Source organism: Vipera ursinii (assembly GCF_947247035.1).
Source record: "Vipera ursinii genome assembly, chromosome: Z".
In the NCBI taxonomy this organism is placed as follows: domain Eukaryota; kingdom Metazoa; phylum Chordata; class Lepidosauria; order Squamata; family Viperidae; genus Vipera; species Vipera ursinii.
The window spans coordinates 69057367-69072310 of NC_139517.1; the positions used below are offsets into that span (position 1 = coordinate 69057367).

Here is a 14944-nt window from a genome sequence, read left to right on the forward strand (position 1 = left end):
GAATGATCTCTGGAGGGCTCGGGACAGGGGTTGCTCCTCTGTCCTGGTCCTATTAGATCTCTCAGCGGCTTTTGATACCATCAACCATGGTATCCTACTGCGGCGTCTCAGGGGGTTGGGAGTGGGAGGTACCGTTTTACGGTGGTTCTCCTATCTCCTGGGCCATTCGCAGTCAGTGTTGACGGGAGGGCAGAGATCCGCCTCGAGGCCTCTCATTTGTGGAGTTCCTCAGGGGTCGGTTCTCTCGCCCCTGCTGTTCAACATCTATATGAAGCCGCTGGGTGAGGTCATTCGTGGTTTCGGGGTGGGGTATCATCAGTACGCTGATGATACCCAACTTTTTCTTTCCACCCCGAACCAACCCAGCGATGCCCTCGCCGTGATGTCCCGTTGCCTGGAGGCGGTCCAGGTCTGGATGGGGAGAAACAGGCTTCGTCTCAATCCCGCCAAGACTGAGTGGCTGTGCATAATCGGCATCTCGCGTCAACCAGACTATTCCATCTCTAACGATGGGGGGTGAGGTGTTACCCCCCGTTGATAGGGCTCGCAACTTGGGCGTCCTCCTGGATTCACGACTCAATTTTGAAGACCATATAGGAGCCGTGACCAGGGGGGCTTTTGCCCAGGTTCGCCTGGTGCGCCAGTTGCGACCCTATCTGGACCGAGATGCCCTACGCACAGTCACTCATTCACTCGTGACCTCCCGTTTAGACTACTGCAACACTCTACATGGGGCTGCCCTTGAGGACCACTCGGAGGCTTCAGCTGGTGCAGAATGCGGCCACGCGAGTTGTGATGGGGGTTTCCCGATACTCCCATGTAACACCTCTACTCCGCGAGCTGCATTGGCTTCCGGTTGCCCTCCGGGTGAGATTCAAGGTGCTGGTGATAACCTATAAAGCCCTAAATGGCTTGGGTCCGGGATATCTGAGGGAACACCTGCTACCGGCATCAAGTTCCCTTTGTCCAGTGCGCTCCCACAGGGAGGGTCTTCTCAGGGTGCCACCGGTAAGAGATTGCCGGCGGACGACACCCAGGGATAGGGCCTTCTCAGTGGGGGCGCCTGCCCTTTGGAACCAGCTACCAGTGGAGCTGAGGACTGCCCCCGACCTCCGTTCATTCCGCCGGGACCTGAAGACCTGGCTCTTCGAGCTCTCTGGCCCAGGCTGAGGATTAATCTTATTTTAATGGGGTTTTCTTTATGCAGGGACAAATATAATTTTTTTATATTTGTTTTTAACTTTTGTATCTTGGTTTTTTTAATCACCCTGTAAACCGCCCTGAGTCCTTCGGGAAAGGGCGGTATATAAATGTAATAAAATAAATAAATGTTCCCTTTCACTTAGAACTGCATGAAAGTGTCTAATGAATCTCAACTTTAATCTTAGAGAAGCCAGTTTAGAACAGTGTCATTTTGGAAACAGTAGTTAGCTCAAATAGGCACATGCATTTTATTATAAACTTCACTGCAAATTTGCTCAGAATGGAGGTAGAAAGTACATAATGATGGTTTTCAGAAGACAATTTGTGCCCAATAATTTAGACTAGGACATGGGCAAATAAATGCCAACTTGAAGAGACAAGCATGGCAATGAGCTTCTGACTGAAGATAGTGGGAATTATAGCCCAGCACCTAGTTGGAAAACAGTAGGATACATTGTTTGAGAAGAACAAGTGTCTATGCTGTAGTATGCTATGAGAAGCCAATATTAAAAATGATTATTCAGAAATAAGTATTTACTCATAAAAAGAAGCGGTAGGTTTTTGATAAGATACAGTGTATCTCTTAATTATTTTAAAGAATGATGTGAATGTTACATGAAATTTATAAGATTCCTAATTAAAAATTTCTGAAGTTTTGATTTGTTCTTTGAGGTCATCATGGGCATTATCAATTAAGGGTCAATTAATAACTGAACCCCCATTCAGTTAATTATTGTTATATTGTTATGTTGTTGAAATTTGTTTCTTCCTTCCCCAAATAGTTATAAAAGAACAAAACATATATAAGTGTTGCACTTTCCCAAAGAGCTGTATTAATATGGACTTCATGTAATTCTGCCATTGGCCTAAGGCATTCACTACCGTTAGATGCAATGATTATTTATTGATTTTAATGGCTTGCCAAAGAACCTATCCCTACAGATCTATCTATGCTCATTAATCATGGTAGCTGAATGGATACTATCCTGTTGAACTATTTCTAATTGCCTGATGTTGGTATCAAATAAAATGGGATGGTACTGTTGGCAAACTTTCCAAAAGTATATCATTGACAAAATATAACCATCAGTCAGTCAATCAATCCCCAGCTCCTTTAATCTTGGTCTGCTATAAGACAGTTAAGTTTCTTAGTTAATAAAGAAGAATTTGTTAGCATGGCTTCTGTTCAATAAATACCTAGAAGAGATAGGGATACACACTACTGTATCAGCATCACAATTGTGATAATAGAACATATACTTGGACTTTTTTGGATTTGATCAACTTTGTTTAACTTGGAAAATAAATAAGACAATCAGGTGTGTTTAATCTTTGGATAGAAGACCATCAGGGAATTTAGGGAGACCAAACAAGAACTCCAAATATCCATGCAAAGTCACCAGGATACACAACTTGAAAGATATTATTTTATCTTTATATGAAACACAAAGTCATCCAGAATTACAGGAAAAGTGTAATGCCACAAATTAATTATGCTACCTCTGGCCAGTGATACTATTATGTTTAAGTGTTAAAGATTCTGAATTAAAGACAGTAGATTATTAGATTGAAGAGCAGAAAATGTAAAATTGTTATTAGAACTTATGCAAGTGCTAAGAGTTAGTACTACAACAAACTTGTTTTACAAATAAGTGGAATAATATAACAAGGGAGGGCATATAACTGATAATGCTTTAAAGAAGGCTCCACATTTTCTGAGTATCTTATTTATTAATATTAATACAATCAAGAATTTGCTAAAGTATTGGAGTGGAAAAGGGAGTTGTTTCTATGCTGGATTTTTAAACTACTCTTGAGGCTTTTATTTTAATGGGTTTAACTAATGAAGAAGGCTTAGTTTCAAAAGTGGAACAAACATTTGTTAAAGTTGTCTATTTCCTTCTCTAATCCCAGATGAGGAATTTACTCATTTGTGTTGAAAATGATCTTTCTTCTTTGGATAAGGGAAGGCTTGTCAAATGCTCCTGGCTTTTCCTATCCAAAAAAACTACAGTATTCTGCACGTGTATCGTTTGATAAAACTCGGGCCTCCAGCTCACCCCACCCCTCCCCCACTTCTACACAATCCCACTGCTTCTTCTCAATGGACTTGGATAATTCATTGCCTGGATCAAATCCCTTGCTGGGTTAAAAAACCAAAAACCTGAGAGCTAGAGAGCGTCGAGGATGGCACTTCGGTGGACGTGAGTTACAGTTGGGGCTTGCCTCGGAAGAAGCTCAGTCCGCACAAAAGATCCCCCCCTCCCTTCTTGTAATGACCGGGCCGGAAAACAGAAGCCAATTCGCACGTCATTGGCACAATCGGTTATAAATAGGGTCCCCAACCCCTTATCTGTCTATGGTTGCCTCTTGACTGAGCCTCGACGACCCAGCTTCACACCCTCTGAAGGAGATCAGGCACTTCCCTGGCGGCTCTCCCTCCCGACGGGGTGTCCGCTGTCTAGCACGAAGGTGCAAGCAAGCGGTGAGGCGGCGTCCGTTCCGTCCGGAGGATGGTCCTGCTAGTCCTCCTGGCCTGGCTCTCGCCCTGGCTTTGCCGAGCGGTTACGGCTCTGCTGCCTGGGTCTCCCTGTGAGCCGGTGCGCATCCAGATGTGCCGGCATATGCCCTGGAACATGACGCGGATGCCGAATCACTTGCACCACAGCACCCAGGAGAACGCAGTCCTCGCCATCGAGCAGTACCAGGAGCTGGTAGACTTCGGCTGCAGCCCGGTGCTTAGCTTCTTCCTATGCGCTATGTTCGCCCCCATTTGCACCGTGGAGTTTCTCCACGACCCCATCAAACCCTGCAAGTCTCTGTGCCAGCGAGCCCGCGATGGCTGCGAGCCGCTCATGAAGAGATACAACCACAGCTGGCCCGAGGGCTTGTCCTGCGAGGAGTTGCCTGTCTATGATCGGGGCGTATGCATAGCCCCAGAGGCCATCGTTACGGATCTCCCCGCAGGTGAGGCGAAGGGGCAAGTTAAAGTCCAAGCGGTCCCAGGCCAACCCTATAATTCAGCTTCCCAAGAGCAGTTCTCTTGGCTGGTTGGCTTGGGAGGATAAAGCAAGGGGATGGCGCTGCGGCGGGTAGGATAGGGGCTGGTCAGGAGAAGGAAGGGAGAGTTTCGGGATTCGGGGGGGGGACTTGAGAGAGGTGCCTCAAGGGATTTGTACCCACGCCATTTCGACCAGCTTTCAGAAGTGCTCGTTCCGAAGGAGTGGCCGGGCCCCGGGGTAAGCCAGCCCTTGAGATATTCAAGGGAAACCCAACTGGTCCTCTGCCGCTAATTGTGGGCTCTAGCCTTTTCAGACAGCTTCGGGATCCACCTCACGATTTCGCCCTGGGTCCAGGTCTCTTTAGTCGGAGGAAACTTCGACCAAGCCGAGAGGGAACTCCCCCTCCCCTCCCCTCCCCTCCCCCAATCCCTTCCCCACTGCCGGTCGGCTGACTTTCCTAGATGGTCGTCGCAGGCCAGGTCGAATTTCAGGTTCTCTTTCATCCGGTCCGCTGGAAGAGAAAAAACGACTCTCTTCGGAGCCAGCCTGTTCCGAAAGTGGCAAGAGCGGGGCTGGCCAGCTTGCTAGCTTTCTTGCAGGTCAGTGCACCTTGTGTGGGGAGGAGGGCGTAGGTAAGTCTGTGTATGTGTGAACGCAAGAGGATGGGCTTTGGAGATGCGCGGATGCTGTAAAGCCTCTCGAGAGATGAGAGGAAACTCTCCCTGTTCTGTGTCTTCTTCGCCTTCCAACCTTTCATTGCCCCTTTGGGGTGACTTGTTTTCTCGTTAAGAGAAGGTGAAGTGGATTGATTTTTCGGAGGATGTGATGCTCCACGAGAAGCCGCTGCTCCCAGAGTGCAAAATGCCTAGTAAGTGCCCTTTCTTGTCTTCTTACTTTGGATGGGGCTCACTTCTGCCGGGGAGTTGGCGGCGATGAGAATTTATCTCTTTCTTTTCTCTCTCACTCTCTCTGTTTCTAAAAAAAAACAAAAAAACACGTCTAGATCGCTGCAAATGCAAGAAGGTGAAACCCACGCTGGCGATTTACCTGAACAAAAACTACACCTATAGTAAGTAAAACCGCAACGGCTGCTGCTGCTGCTGGTGGTGGTGGTGATTGCAGACAGGCAAAATGAGCGCGATTTCCTCACTTCCTCCCCTTCCTAAGAGGGAAGTGCTGGGATTTTCAGCTCGTTAAAATCGGACCCGTTAATCATCCAGAAAAATCTGAAAGTTAAAAAAAACAAAAACCACACACAAAAAAATAAAATTGTGCCGCCTTTTTTATTTTGTTTTGATTTTCCTTAAATTTGGAATTTCTTTTATCTTTTATATATTTAAGATAGTCCATCTTTGAGTAACGTGTTTTTGGGAGGGAAGACAAGTTTTTAAATAATTCATTTTTTAGATGGAAAAATATAACAATGTGGTTGGAAATGAGGAAAAATATACCATCATCTGAATTTCATACCACAAGCGAGGGAGGGACAGAAGGAAGGAAGGATTTCACACTTCTGTGAGAGGAACCATCAGTTATAGTAGCATTTTCTCCCTTTAAAGCTGACATTTTCCCTTGCTGCTTCCAGGTATGTAACATCTGCAATGTCTTGTTACACATTATTTCAGAGCTAAGGTCAGTTGATCTGCTGCTCCTGTGCCCAGAAGTGCATTCTGGGAAGATAGAAAAGAGATAAATTTCTTTTCTCCTGATCACTAACCAGCCCACTTTGCAACCATTTCTCTCCAACGTGTATCTTGGGTTCTTTACATGCCTGTCACCTTTCCCGCCCCCCCCCTGCTTGATAGCAATAAGCTTACAATAAGATATATCAAAGCAGAGATCTACCACTTTATTTAAAAAAAGAAAATGAGGTGTTGACCCTCTGTGCTTTTATACTATTCTATGAAATATTTCTATATCCTTCCAAAACATGTCTATCTGATTGCTTATAATCTTCAGTTGGGTGAAACTGCATCATCATCATCATCATCATCATCATCATCAGGAGAGCTATTTTTAAATTGGTGTGCACTAAATGGACCAACATACAGAATGTGTCCAAAATCTGGGATTCATAAGCTGCCACGCAGCTAAAATTTTGCAAAGTTGTAGCTGTTTCAGTTCAGCCATGGTCATGTGATTATCATTTCCAATGCTCCCTGAATGATTCCTACAAGGAGAGTCAGTGGGAAAGCTGATAGGAAGTCAGCAATCATTCCCATTCCCGCTGCATTTTTTGCACTCCCATGATAATTCTGTTGATCTGTTTTGGTAAGTCTCTGGGGGGAAAAGTGACCCAACAAGTCACAGGTTATCTAGTTATCTTTAATGTAAAGCAGGGGTGTCAAACTCAATTTCATTGAGGGCCGCATCAGCATTACGGTTGCCCTCAGGGAGCCGGGTGGGTATGGCCTGGGTGGGCGTGGCCTACTGGGTGGGCATGGCTAAAGTGCGTATGGCCTACTGGGTGGGTGTGGCCAGCTCTACATCGTTCGCATCAAGGGTGCCTATGGGGGCCTGGGCAGGAGTGGGACAGATCTGAGGGTCTCTGGCAGAAGGAGGGTCTCTGGGCCAGGGCCAAGGCACTGGGGGCCGTTCCCTCACTGTTTCCAAGATGGCTTCGCGGGCCACATGAAACCACTTCGTGGGCCGGATCTGGCCCCGGGCCTTGTGTTTGACATGTCTGATGTAAAGCCTCTAGTTTTCCTTATCACTATGTCAAGGAAAGGGACGCGGTGGCTCAGTGGGTTAGGACGCTGAGCTTGTCGATCGGAAGGTCGGCAGTTTGGCGGGTCGAATCCCGAGTGCCGCGTAACAGAGTGAGCGCCTGTTACTCGTCCCAGCTTCTGCCAACCTAGCAGTTCGAAAGCACGTAAAAATGCAAGTAGAAAAATAGGGGCCACTACGGTGGGAAGGTAACAGCGTTCTGTGCGCCTTTGGCGTCTAGTCATGCCGGCCACATGACCATGGAGATGTCCTCGGACAAGCGCTGGCTCTTCGGCTTTGAAACGGAGATGAGCACCGGCCCCTAGAGTCGAAAACGACTAGCACGCATGTGCGGGGGAAACTTTACCTTTACCTTTATGTCAAGGAAACAAGGTGAGGAGGCTGAACTGGAGTTGTTGCTTATTTCCCAGATTCATTCTATATGTCAATTTCAATCACTCTCCCCTCTCCATGAAGAAAGATACCTGATTTACCAAGCAGATAGTTAATTTCTTGTCAGTTGCTCTTCTCAAAGAGCCAAAAGTGTAGGCTTGATGCATTTTCCAACTGAGGTCATTCCACAAGCTGTAGTCATTTCTGAGAAAGCCCTGTTTTGCAAATGATCACTTTCCTATGTCTTAAGCAGTGGCATCAACAGTTGCCACAACATCAGTTGGGACACATATTCCAGACTAAAAATGTCGAAGTACTTTTAAAGCTGATCACCATTGTCTTGCATTTGGTCCTCAAACTGCTTTAAAAATTTCCAATTTTTGCTAGTACAAACAACTGTCTGGTTAATAGTTTGGCTTATAGGGAAGTGTTAGCAAAGAAATAAATTCATATGCTTATCTTTTAAATATTAGTAGTCTAAGGAAATGTTTATGCTATTTATAACAACTTTCAGTTGGAGCCTTTGCCCAAACATATTACATGTTATACTTTTTTATGACTAGAAAAACAGCTCCTACATGTGGCTTCTGGAAATCTCATTTGTTTTCAAAAATGCTTATCCTTTGTTGAACTGAGCAACAGTTTCACATTATACATAAAGATTAGTTTTGTTTAGTACAGAGGAGATGTACAGTATTTTAATGGCTTGCCTGCCTGCTTGAACATAGTAGAAAAAAGAAAAAAGAGGGCATCCTGATCGGCTCACAAAAGCACCAGAGTTCAGCAGAACAATCACTCCGGTAAATGTATTGGGTAGAGAACCTTTGTATGTGTTTCTCGGATGCAGGTTTCAGTATGTTTCTCTGTACTTATTTTCCATTATTTTGCTTCTTGCAGTTATTCATGCTAAAATAAAGAGTGTCGAGAGAAGAAGTTGCAATGAAATAACCACAATGGTTGATGTGAAAAATGTTTTGAAATCTTTGACTCCAGTTCCTCGTGCTCTAATTCCTCTATATACTAATTCTTCTTGCCAGTGTCCACCTCTTCTGCCAAATCAAGTTGTACTCATTATGTGCTATGAATGGCACACCAGGTAAGTGGTGATAAAACAACAAGGAAGCCATATTAAGATTTATAGCACCACTATTTTATACTGATGGTGCACAGCAAACTGTACTCGTTACTTTTAGCAAAATGAATGCACATAACTTTGGAGACAATACGTATATGTACCAGAAAACCTACATACTGTAGAAACTACAAAGCTGGACTTGAGACCTAGATTCAAAACTTTTTTCAACTATAATGTTCAGCAGATCATTTTGGTAACAATGCCTTATCATAAGCCCTGAGCAGCAGTCTCTAGCATGAGGAATTATGATGCAAATACCACATCCATAGGTGTGAGTGCATTAGTGCTTTAAAAAAGATGAAGGTAAGAAACAATAAAAAAGATGTATTTTGAAAAATTAAGAAAAGGTTAAACTTCTGAGTTTAGATTCTGAAAGAAGTGGGAGGGAAAATGGGTGAGGGATTGTAAAGTAATAAGCACAATATTGGTTAATCTTGAGACATTTTAGAATATCAATACAAAAGGGTGAATGTTTTCAAAATTAAGGTCAGGAATGGAAATGGATTAGAAAGAGTTCTACATTACATGAAACAAACTTGCCAGTGATGTTTCCAAAGGTCTTTGAGGTTTTAATTTTATGTGTTTTGTCAAAAGATTTGGAAAAAAAAAACAGTAAAAACAAAACACTGAGTTTCCCATTGAACTCAGCCATATATAAACAGAGGTTGAGTTACAGTGGCTTTTAAAAATGTCAGAAGTAACGGTCACTTACTTGGAAAAGTGCTGAAGAAAATACCACATTCTTGTTTCTATCACAATTTCTCCTTTTGTGATTACATTGTGGGTCTTGGTCTGGGATTAAAGGATGTGGAAACCTTAAGTTGAACTAGAGCCATTGGAGCAGGATTTGGGTTGCCTGTTGCTTGTGTTGTAAGATAGAAACTTTTTAAAAATGTTTTCAATAACTGCACAAGCAAATCAGCATATTACCCAGATGCACATATAGATTCAGGTTGAGTTATCCAATCGTGAGTCAACTGAATAGGATATATGCAAGCCCATTGGTCTTTCCCAAGATGGCATTCTCCAACTATGTTCCCTAACTAGGAACTGGGTACAATAGGTTGAGAAAGATGAAAAACATTCCTTGATAGTTTCTGGCCTGTGTTTCACTTTGTTAAATAAACAAGGCTGCAGCAACTCTTTTAGGATTGTGTAACACCCCAGCAACTTAGAATTAAAAAAAAGAATTTGCTCAAGGCAAAACAGTGATGATGAAATATGTTATACAAGCCTTGAGCTTTCACTGCTTTGGGGAGATTTGTATCAAACCTGATTCCAAATATCTATTGGATCAAAGGAACCAATCCCCAAATAATATTATGTTATACTATTTTATAACTTTGAACTAGAATCTAATCCAGCCTCAATGTTTTGGATCCCAATAGGTACCTGATAAACTAACCAATTCACTCTAAATGATTTCTGGAATCAATTTCCAGTAGAAAGGTATCCATCTATGAAGCAAACTAATGCATTTTAAATAATTCTATATATCATTGGTCTATACTATATATATTCTATATTATTAAAAAATTTAATACAATATAAAACTGCATATAACTGATGATTTTTATTGATAATTGCTTTCATCATCCCAGAAGTACTTTTTGTAAATTGTTTTGGGAGAAAGGCTAATATCTTTCCACAATGCAGTATATAAATATTCTTTTTATTTCACCAAGCTCAATTTACTAATGAAAACTGCTAAAGAGAAATTAAAAGGGTAAGTCCCAGTGACAATAACCAAACCTTAAAAAAAATATAGATTTCTCACTTCTCTTCATTGTAGAGAAAGTAGCCCAAGGGTGGTGAAAGTGATGCTCTGAAGGTCTTTTATTGTTGCATTGGTGAAAACTCTTACCATTTTTTTTAACGCACTGCTGATTACCTGGCATTAAAAGCAAAACATACATAGACCACGCTCATATCAATTGAGACCTTGGATCTTCAGGTTCTAAAGCGCTCTCATTTCCCATTATAAGGACAGAAACCACATTACTCAATAGGTGGCATGATTAATGCTTTCCGCTATTAACATTAGTGTTAAAGCATTAAAAAAGGGACAGTTCTTTAATTCTTCTAGCTATAAACCACCATGCCTGCCATTCACTCCTTTGGCATTGAAATCAAAGGTCATACAAAGTAATAGATGAAGAGTCCTGATAAATCAGGTTAAAAAACCATTTAGCCCAGTTTTCTGGGTTATGTATGTGATAACCAAATACAGCGGTGGTCCCCAATCTTTGCAGCTTGGTGGCCTGGCCGGGCGGGGGGAGTCAAGGAGAGGGGGAACCGGGTTGCAGCTCAACTTGGGTGAGCAGTAGGCCAGTGTACACACACATGTGCATGCAGCTCAACTTGCACAACTTGCTTTGTGCACAAATGCATACAGCCAACTCGCCACTTGGCCAAATTGAGCTATATGTGTGTGTTACAGCCCAGCCACTTGCATGGCCCAGTTGTAAATAGGCCATAGTTTGGTAGTAGGCTATAGTCCAGAGATTGGGAACCCCTGAAATACAGGAACCTTACAAGTTTGGTGCAGGAACATTTTCTTTCTTCTGTTCCATAACAACTGGTATTAAACACATTAAGCTATAAGATAATATTCATATGTAAGGAAAGCTATGTCAGGATGCTTTTTGTTGATTATAGCTCAGCTTTCAACACCATTTTGCTGAGCACTCTCATTGAGAAGTTGACTGACTTGAAATTCTCCCCTGCCATCTGCGATTGGATTTAAGACTTTCTCAGGGACCGGTTACAAACAGTAAGGGTTGGGTCTGCTTTGTCCACCCCCCTGAAGCTTTGCACCGGCTCGCCACAGGGCTGCGTGCTTAGCCCCTACCTGTACTCTTTGTATTCATATGACTCTGTTATCATCCGACCCATCTACTGTGATAATTACGTTCGTGGGGATGAGACAGCATACAGGGCAGAGGTACAAAAACTATCCATATGGGGTTGTAACAACAACTTGCACCTGAACATCGGCAAGACGAAAGAGATGGTGCTAGACTTCCAGAGGAAAAAGGAGGAACCTGCCCCACTTTACATCAGGGAGGACTGTGTGGAGAGAGTTTCCTCCTTTAAATTTCCGGGAGTCTACCTCTGCGAAGATCTGACCTGGAAAGTTAATACAACCCAGGTGGCCAGAAAAGCCCAACAGAGACTTCACTTTCTCAGGGTCTTGTGGAAGAACAGGGTAGAACAACGGCTAATGACCCTCTTTTACCGGTCTACTGTAGAGAGTGTCTTCTTGTATGGTATTGTGGTTTGGTATGCTGGTCTGACAGCCACAGATAGGAAAGTATTACAGAGGGTGGTGAGCACAGCACAAGACATTGTGGGCTGTCCCCTGACACCACTGGATGACATCACCAGGGCTCGCTGCCTTGGAAGAGTGAGGAAGATTCTCAGGGATGACTCACACCCTGGATGGTATCTCTTTACTCTCCTACCATCGGGTAGGAGATATAGGAGTATAGCCAGCCACACCAACAGGCTGAAGAGCAACTTTTATCCATGGGCTGTTAGGCTTTTGAATGGAAAATAATTTTATAAACTTTATGCATAATCGACTTGCGAGGCCAGTGCGTTGTGCAATTAGCTCACATGGTGTTATAAGATGGAGGGTTTGTGTCACTGTAAGTTGGGGGTGGGGGCACAAAGGGAGGCCCAGCCAATCTCAATGTATACATGGTTGTACTTTGACAATAAAGGTTCATTCATTCATTCATTCATAAGCAGCCAGCCAATGGTAACTGACCCCTTATGAAGTTGGCCAGTACAGGTAGTTCTTAACTTTCAACAGTTTATTTAGTGATTATTCAAAGTTACAACAACACTGAAAAAAGTGCTAATGACCGTTTTTCACACAACCATTGTAGCATCCCTGTGATCATGTGTTCAAAATTCGGACTTGTGGCAACTGACCCATATTTATGATGGTTGCAGTGTCCTGGGGTCATATGATCACCTTTTGTGACCTTTTGACAAGGAAGTCAATGGGGAAGCCAGATTCATTAAATAACTATGTTACTAACTTAACAAGCAGTGATTTCACTTAACATCTGTGGCAAGAAAGGTTGTAAAATGGGGCAAAACTCATTTAACAAATGTCTTGCTTAGCAGCATAAATTTTGGGCTTAATTGTGATCTTAATTTGAGGAGTACCTGTACATTTTAAAGCTATCTAAACTGTTGGTAATAAATCTCATGACTAAAATGGGATGAAGATTATATGCATTTCTATTCTGATCTTCTTAGTTATGCAATTGTTTTAGATTGATGCTTCTTGATGAGTGCTCAGTGGAAAAGTGGAAGGTTCCATTAAGCAAAAGGTTTCAGGTAAGAACATATTCTTGTAAGCATATAGAACGGATGGGATGCATAACAGCAAGAATTATGCTAACCTATATCCCAGGATCAAAGTAAGCAAGAATAAAGAAATACAAATTCTCATGGCATTTTTAAAAAAATCATTCGTATGTGATGTTACATAATTAGAAATATAGATAGAATTCTGGAATGATGAATCAGCATTTTCAACACTGGATACTGTTATTGTTATGCTTAGTTAATTAAGCGCATGTCTACAAAAACCATATTAGGAGCATATTTGCATAAGTCCTGTTAGTATACAAATCAGCTATTATTGTTATGAACAGAATACTGAAGTTTATCGTTCTGCACCACAGGATTTCAGGGTGAGGTATTGTAATGACCACTTCCTTAGCACGCTGATCCAATTCTTTTTCCAAGTGTTCTAGGGAATTTTTTTCCCTTTTGTATTTAATTATTTATATTTCTGGAATTTTTCTCCAAAACCACTTTGCATATATATTAGCAGAAAAATAAAAGTTTTAAAAGCCATTTTTACCCCCACTGAGGAACATATTTTTGGAAAGAACTATTTAACAGTGTTTTAGCCCTAAGTCATAATGTCACCCCTACTCCAGCCCATATACTAAGATTTTCATGAATTGAAAGAACAAATGGAGTATTTAAAATACATATATAGAAGTGTTAGCTAGATTTGATCACTGATATAAAATATTATTTTAAAAGAAAAATTGGATAAGTGAAAGAATAACACATAGTGCACTAGAATAGATTTGTGTGGCAGGGTTTTTATAACACAGGTTAGAACACTTGAATATAGAGCAAATTGTCCTCCGACTCAGAGCCTGATGTATCTCTGTAGCACAGAGGTGTCAAACTGCTGGCCCAAACTGCTGGCTCATCATACAGAGGCCGTGCCCACCCCAGCCCCAGCAATGTAAAAAAAAGTCATGATACATCACAACATGACACATGACATGGCGAGTTTGACACCCATGCTATAGGGAAAGAAATGCATCAAGATGCCTTGTAAATCATCCTTCACCTACGTGCCATTGTCCTGCCTTCAGCCAAGAGGAAAAAGTTGCTCATTCCTGTCTGATAGGATTGGCTCTCTGCTTTCCCTTTTGTCCAACCAACTACAAGAACTGGGTCTCAGAAATGCACAAGGAGACCATCTATTCTTATGGATGCATGATTTTACAAAGGATCAGTGCTGCCAAATGCTGCTAAGTTAGGCATTTCTGTAAGGATAGGAAAGTGCAAATTATTTTGTTTTATAGTTTGAAATTAAATTCATTTACTTTTTTTCTAATAAGTAATAGGGCTATTCTCAGTGCTTCATTGATAGTGAATATCCATGATTAGAAGAAAGAATGGCTTCCAGTACTACCAAAGTTTTCTGAATGCTAACATTATTTTACATTATGTTTCCTAGCGATGGGAACAGAGACTTCAAGAACAGAAACTACAAGCAACCTCTAATAGAAACCTGAATTCCAGAACTGCTGGTCATGTTGGGACACCAAAACAAAACTTAAAGAAAAGTGGTCCTGTGCTCACCAGTTCCAAGAAGACCAATAAGCTCAGAAATCACCAGAAAGAAATTAATTCTAAGAAAATATGAGTTCCACCTTTTTTTTTCTTGGAGCAAAGCCAACAAGCTGGCCTGAAAAGCACATGAATTGCTGAACTCCATAACCTAAACATTTCATGCTGCAAATTATTTGCAGTAGTTTATTTGTAAAATAAATAAAAGCACATAACTGAGAGAGTTGATGTTACAGCCTACATTTAGCATTGCAAGTCATAGTTGATCAACAAGGCTCTGAGTTAGTAGCTCTTTGAATTTAGTATGCCAATGTGCTTCCAGTTCTAAGAATAGTGTTACATAGCTCCCATAGCAGAAGAGCAGTATGTTGTTTTGGCATTTATCTAGTATTTTAGCATAATGCTAGCAAAAAAAGAGTCTTTGCCTAGTATCTTGAAGAAATTTGCTGAGTGTAGGAATGAGATGCCATGTACTGCTCTTGTGCTTCATCCTATCTTCTTTGCACAAGAAAAATACAATATAGTGGCTTTATTGTCAAACATGCATAAACAATATCACTAGGTCATTGTATTGTATGCAGATTTCTGGGGCAAAAGTATATAAGGC

At 42.0% G+C, this 14944-nt stretch overlaps 1 protein-coding gene across 1 annotated transcript; it reads left to right on the top strand.

Annotated features, from left to right (window-relative positions):
- Positions 1–3716: 3716 nt before the first annotated feature.
- Positions 3717–14413, top strand: SFRP4 (secreted frizzled related protein 4; the record flags this gene model as incomplete). The annotated part of the gene is made up of 6 exons (XM_083379004.1): positions 3717–4170; positions 4996–5073; positions 5209–5274; positions 8202–8400; positions 12729–12792; positions 14225–14413. The coding sequence occupies 6 exons, from the start codon at positions 3717–3719 to the stop codon at positions 14411–14413; spliced, it is 1050 nt and encodes a 349-aa protein (XP_083235130.1).
- Between the last annotated feature and the right edge of the window lie 531 nt (positions 14414–14944).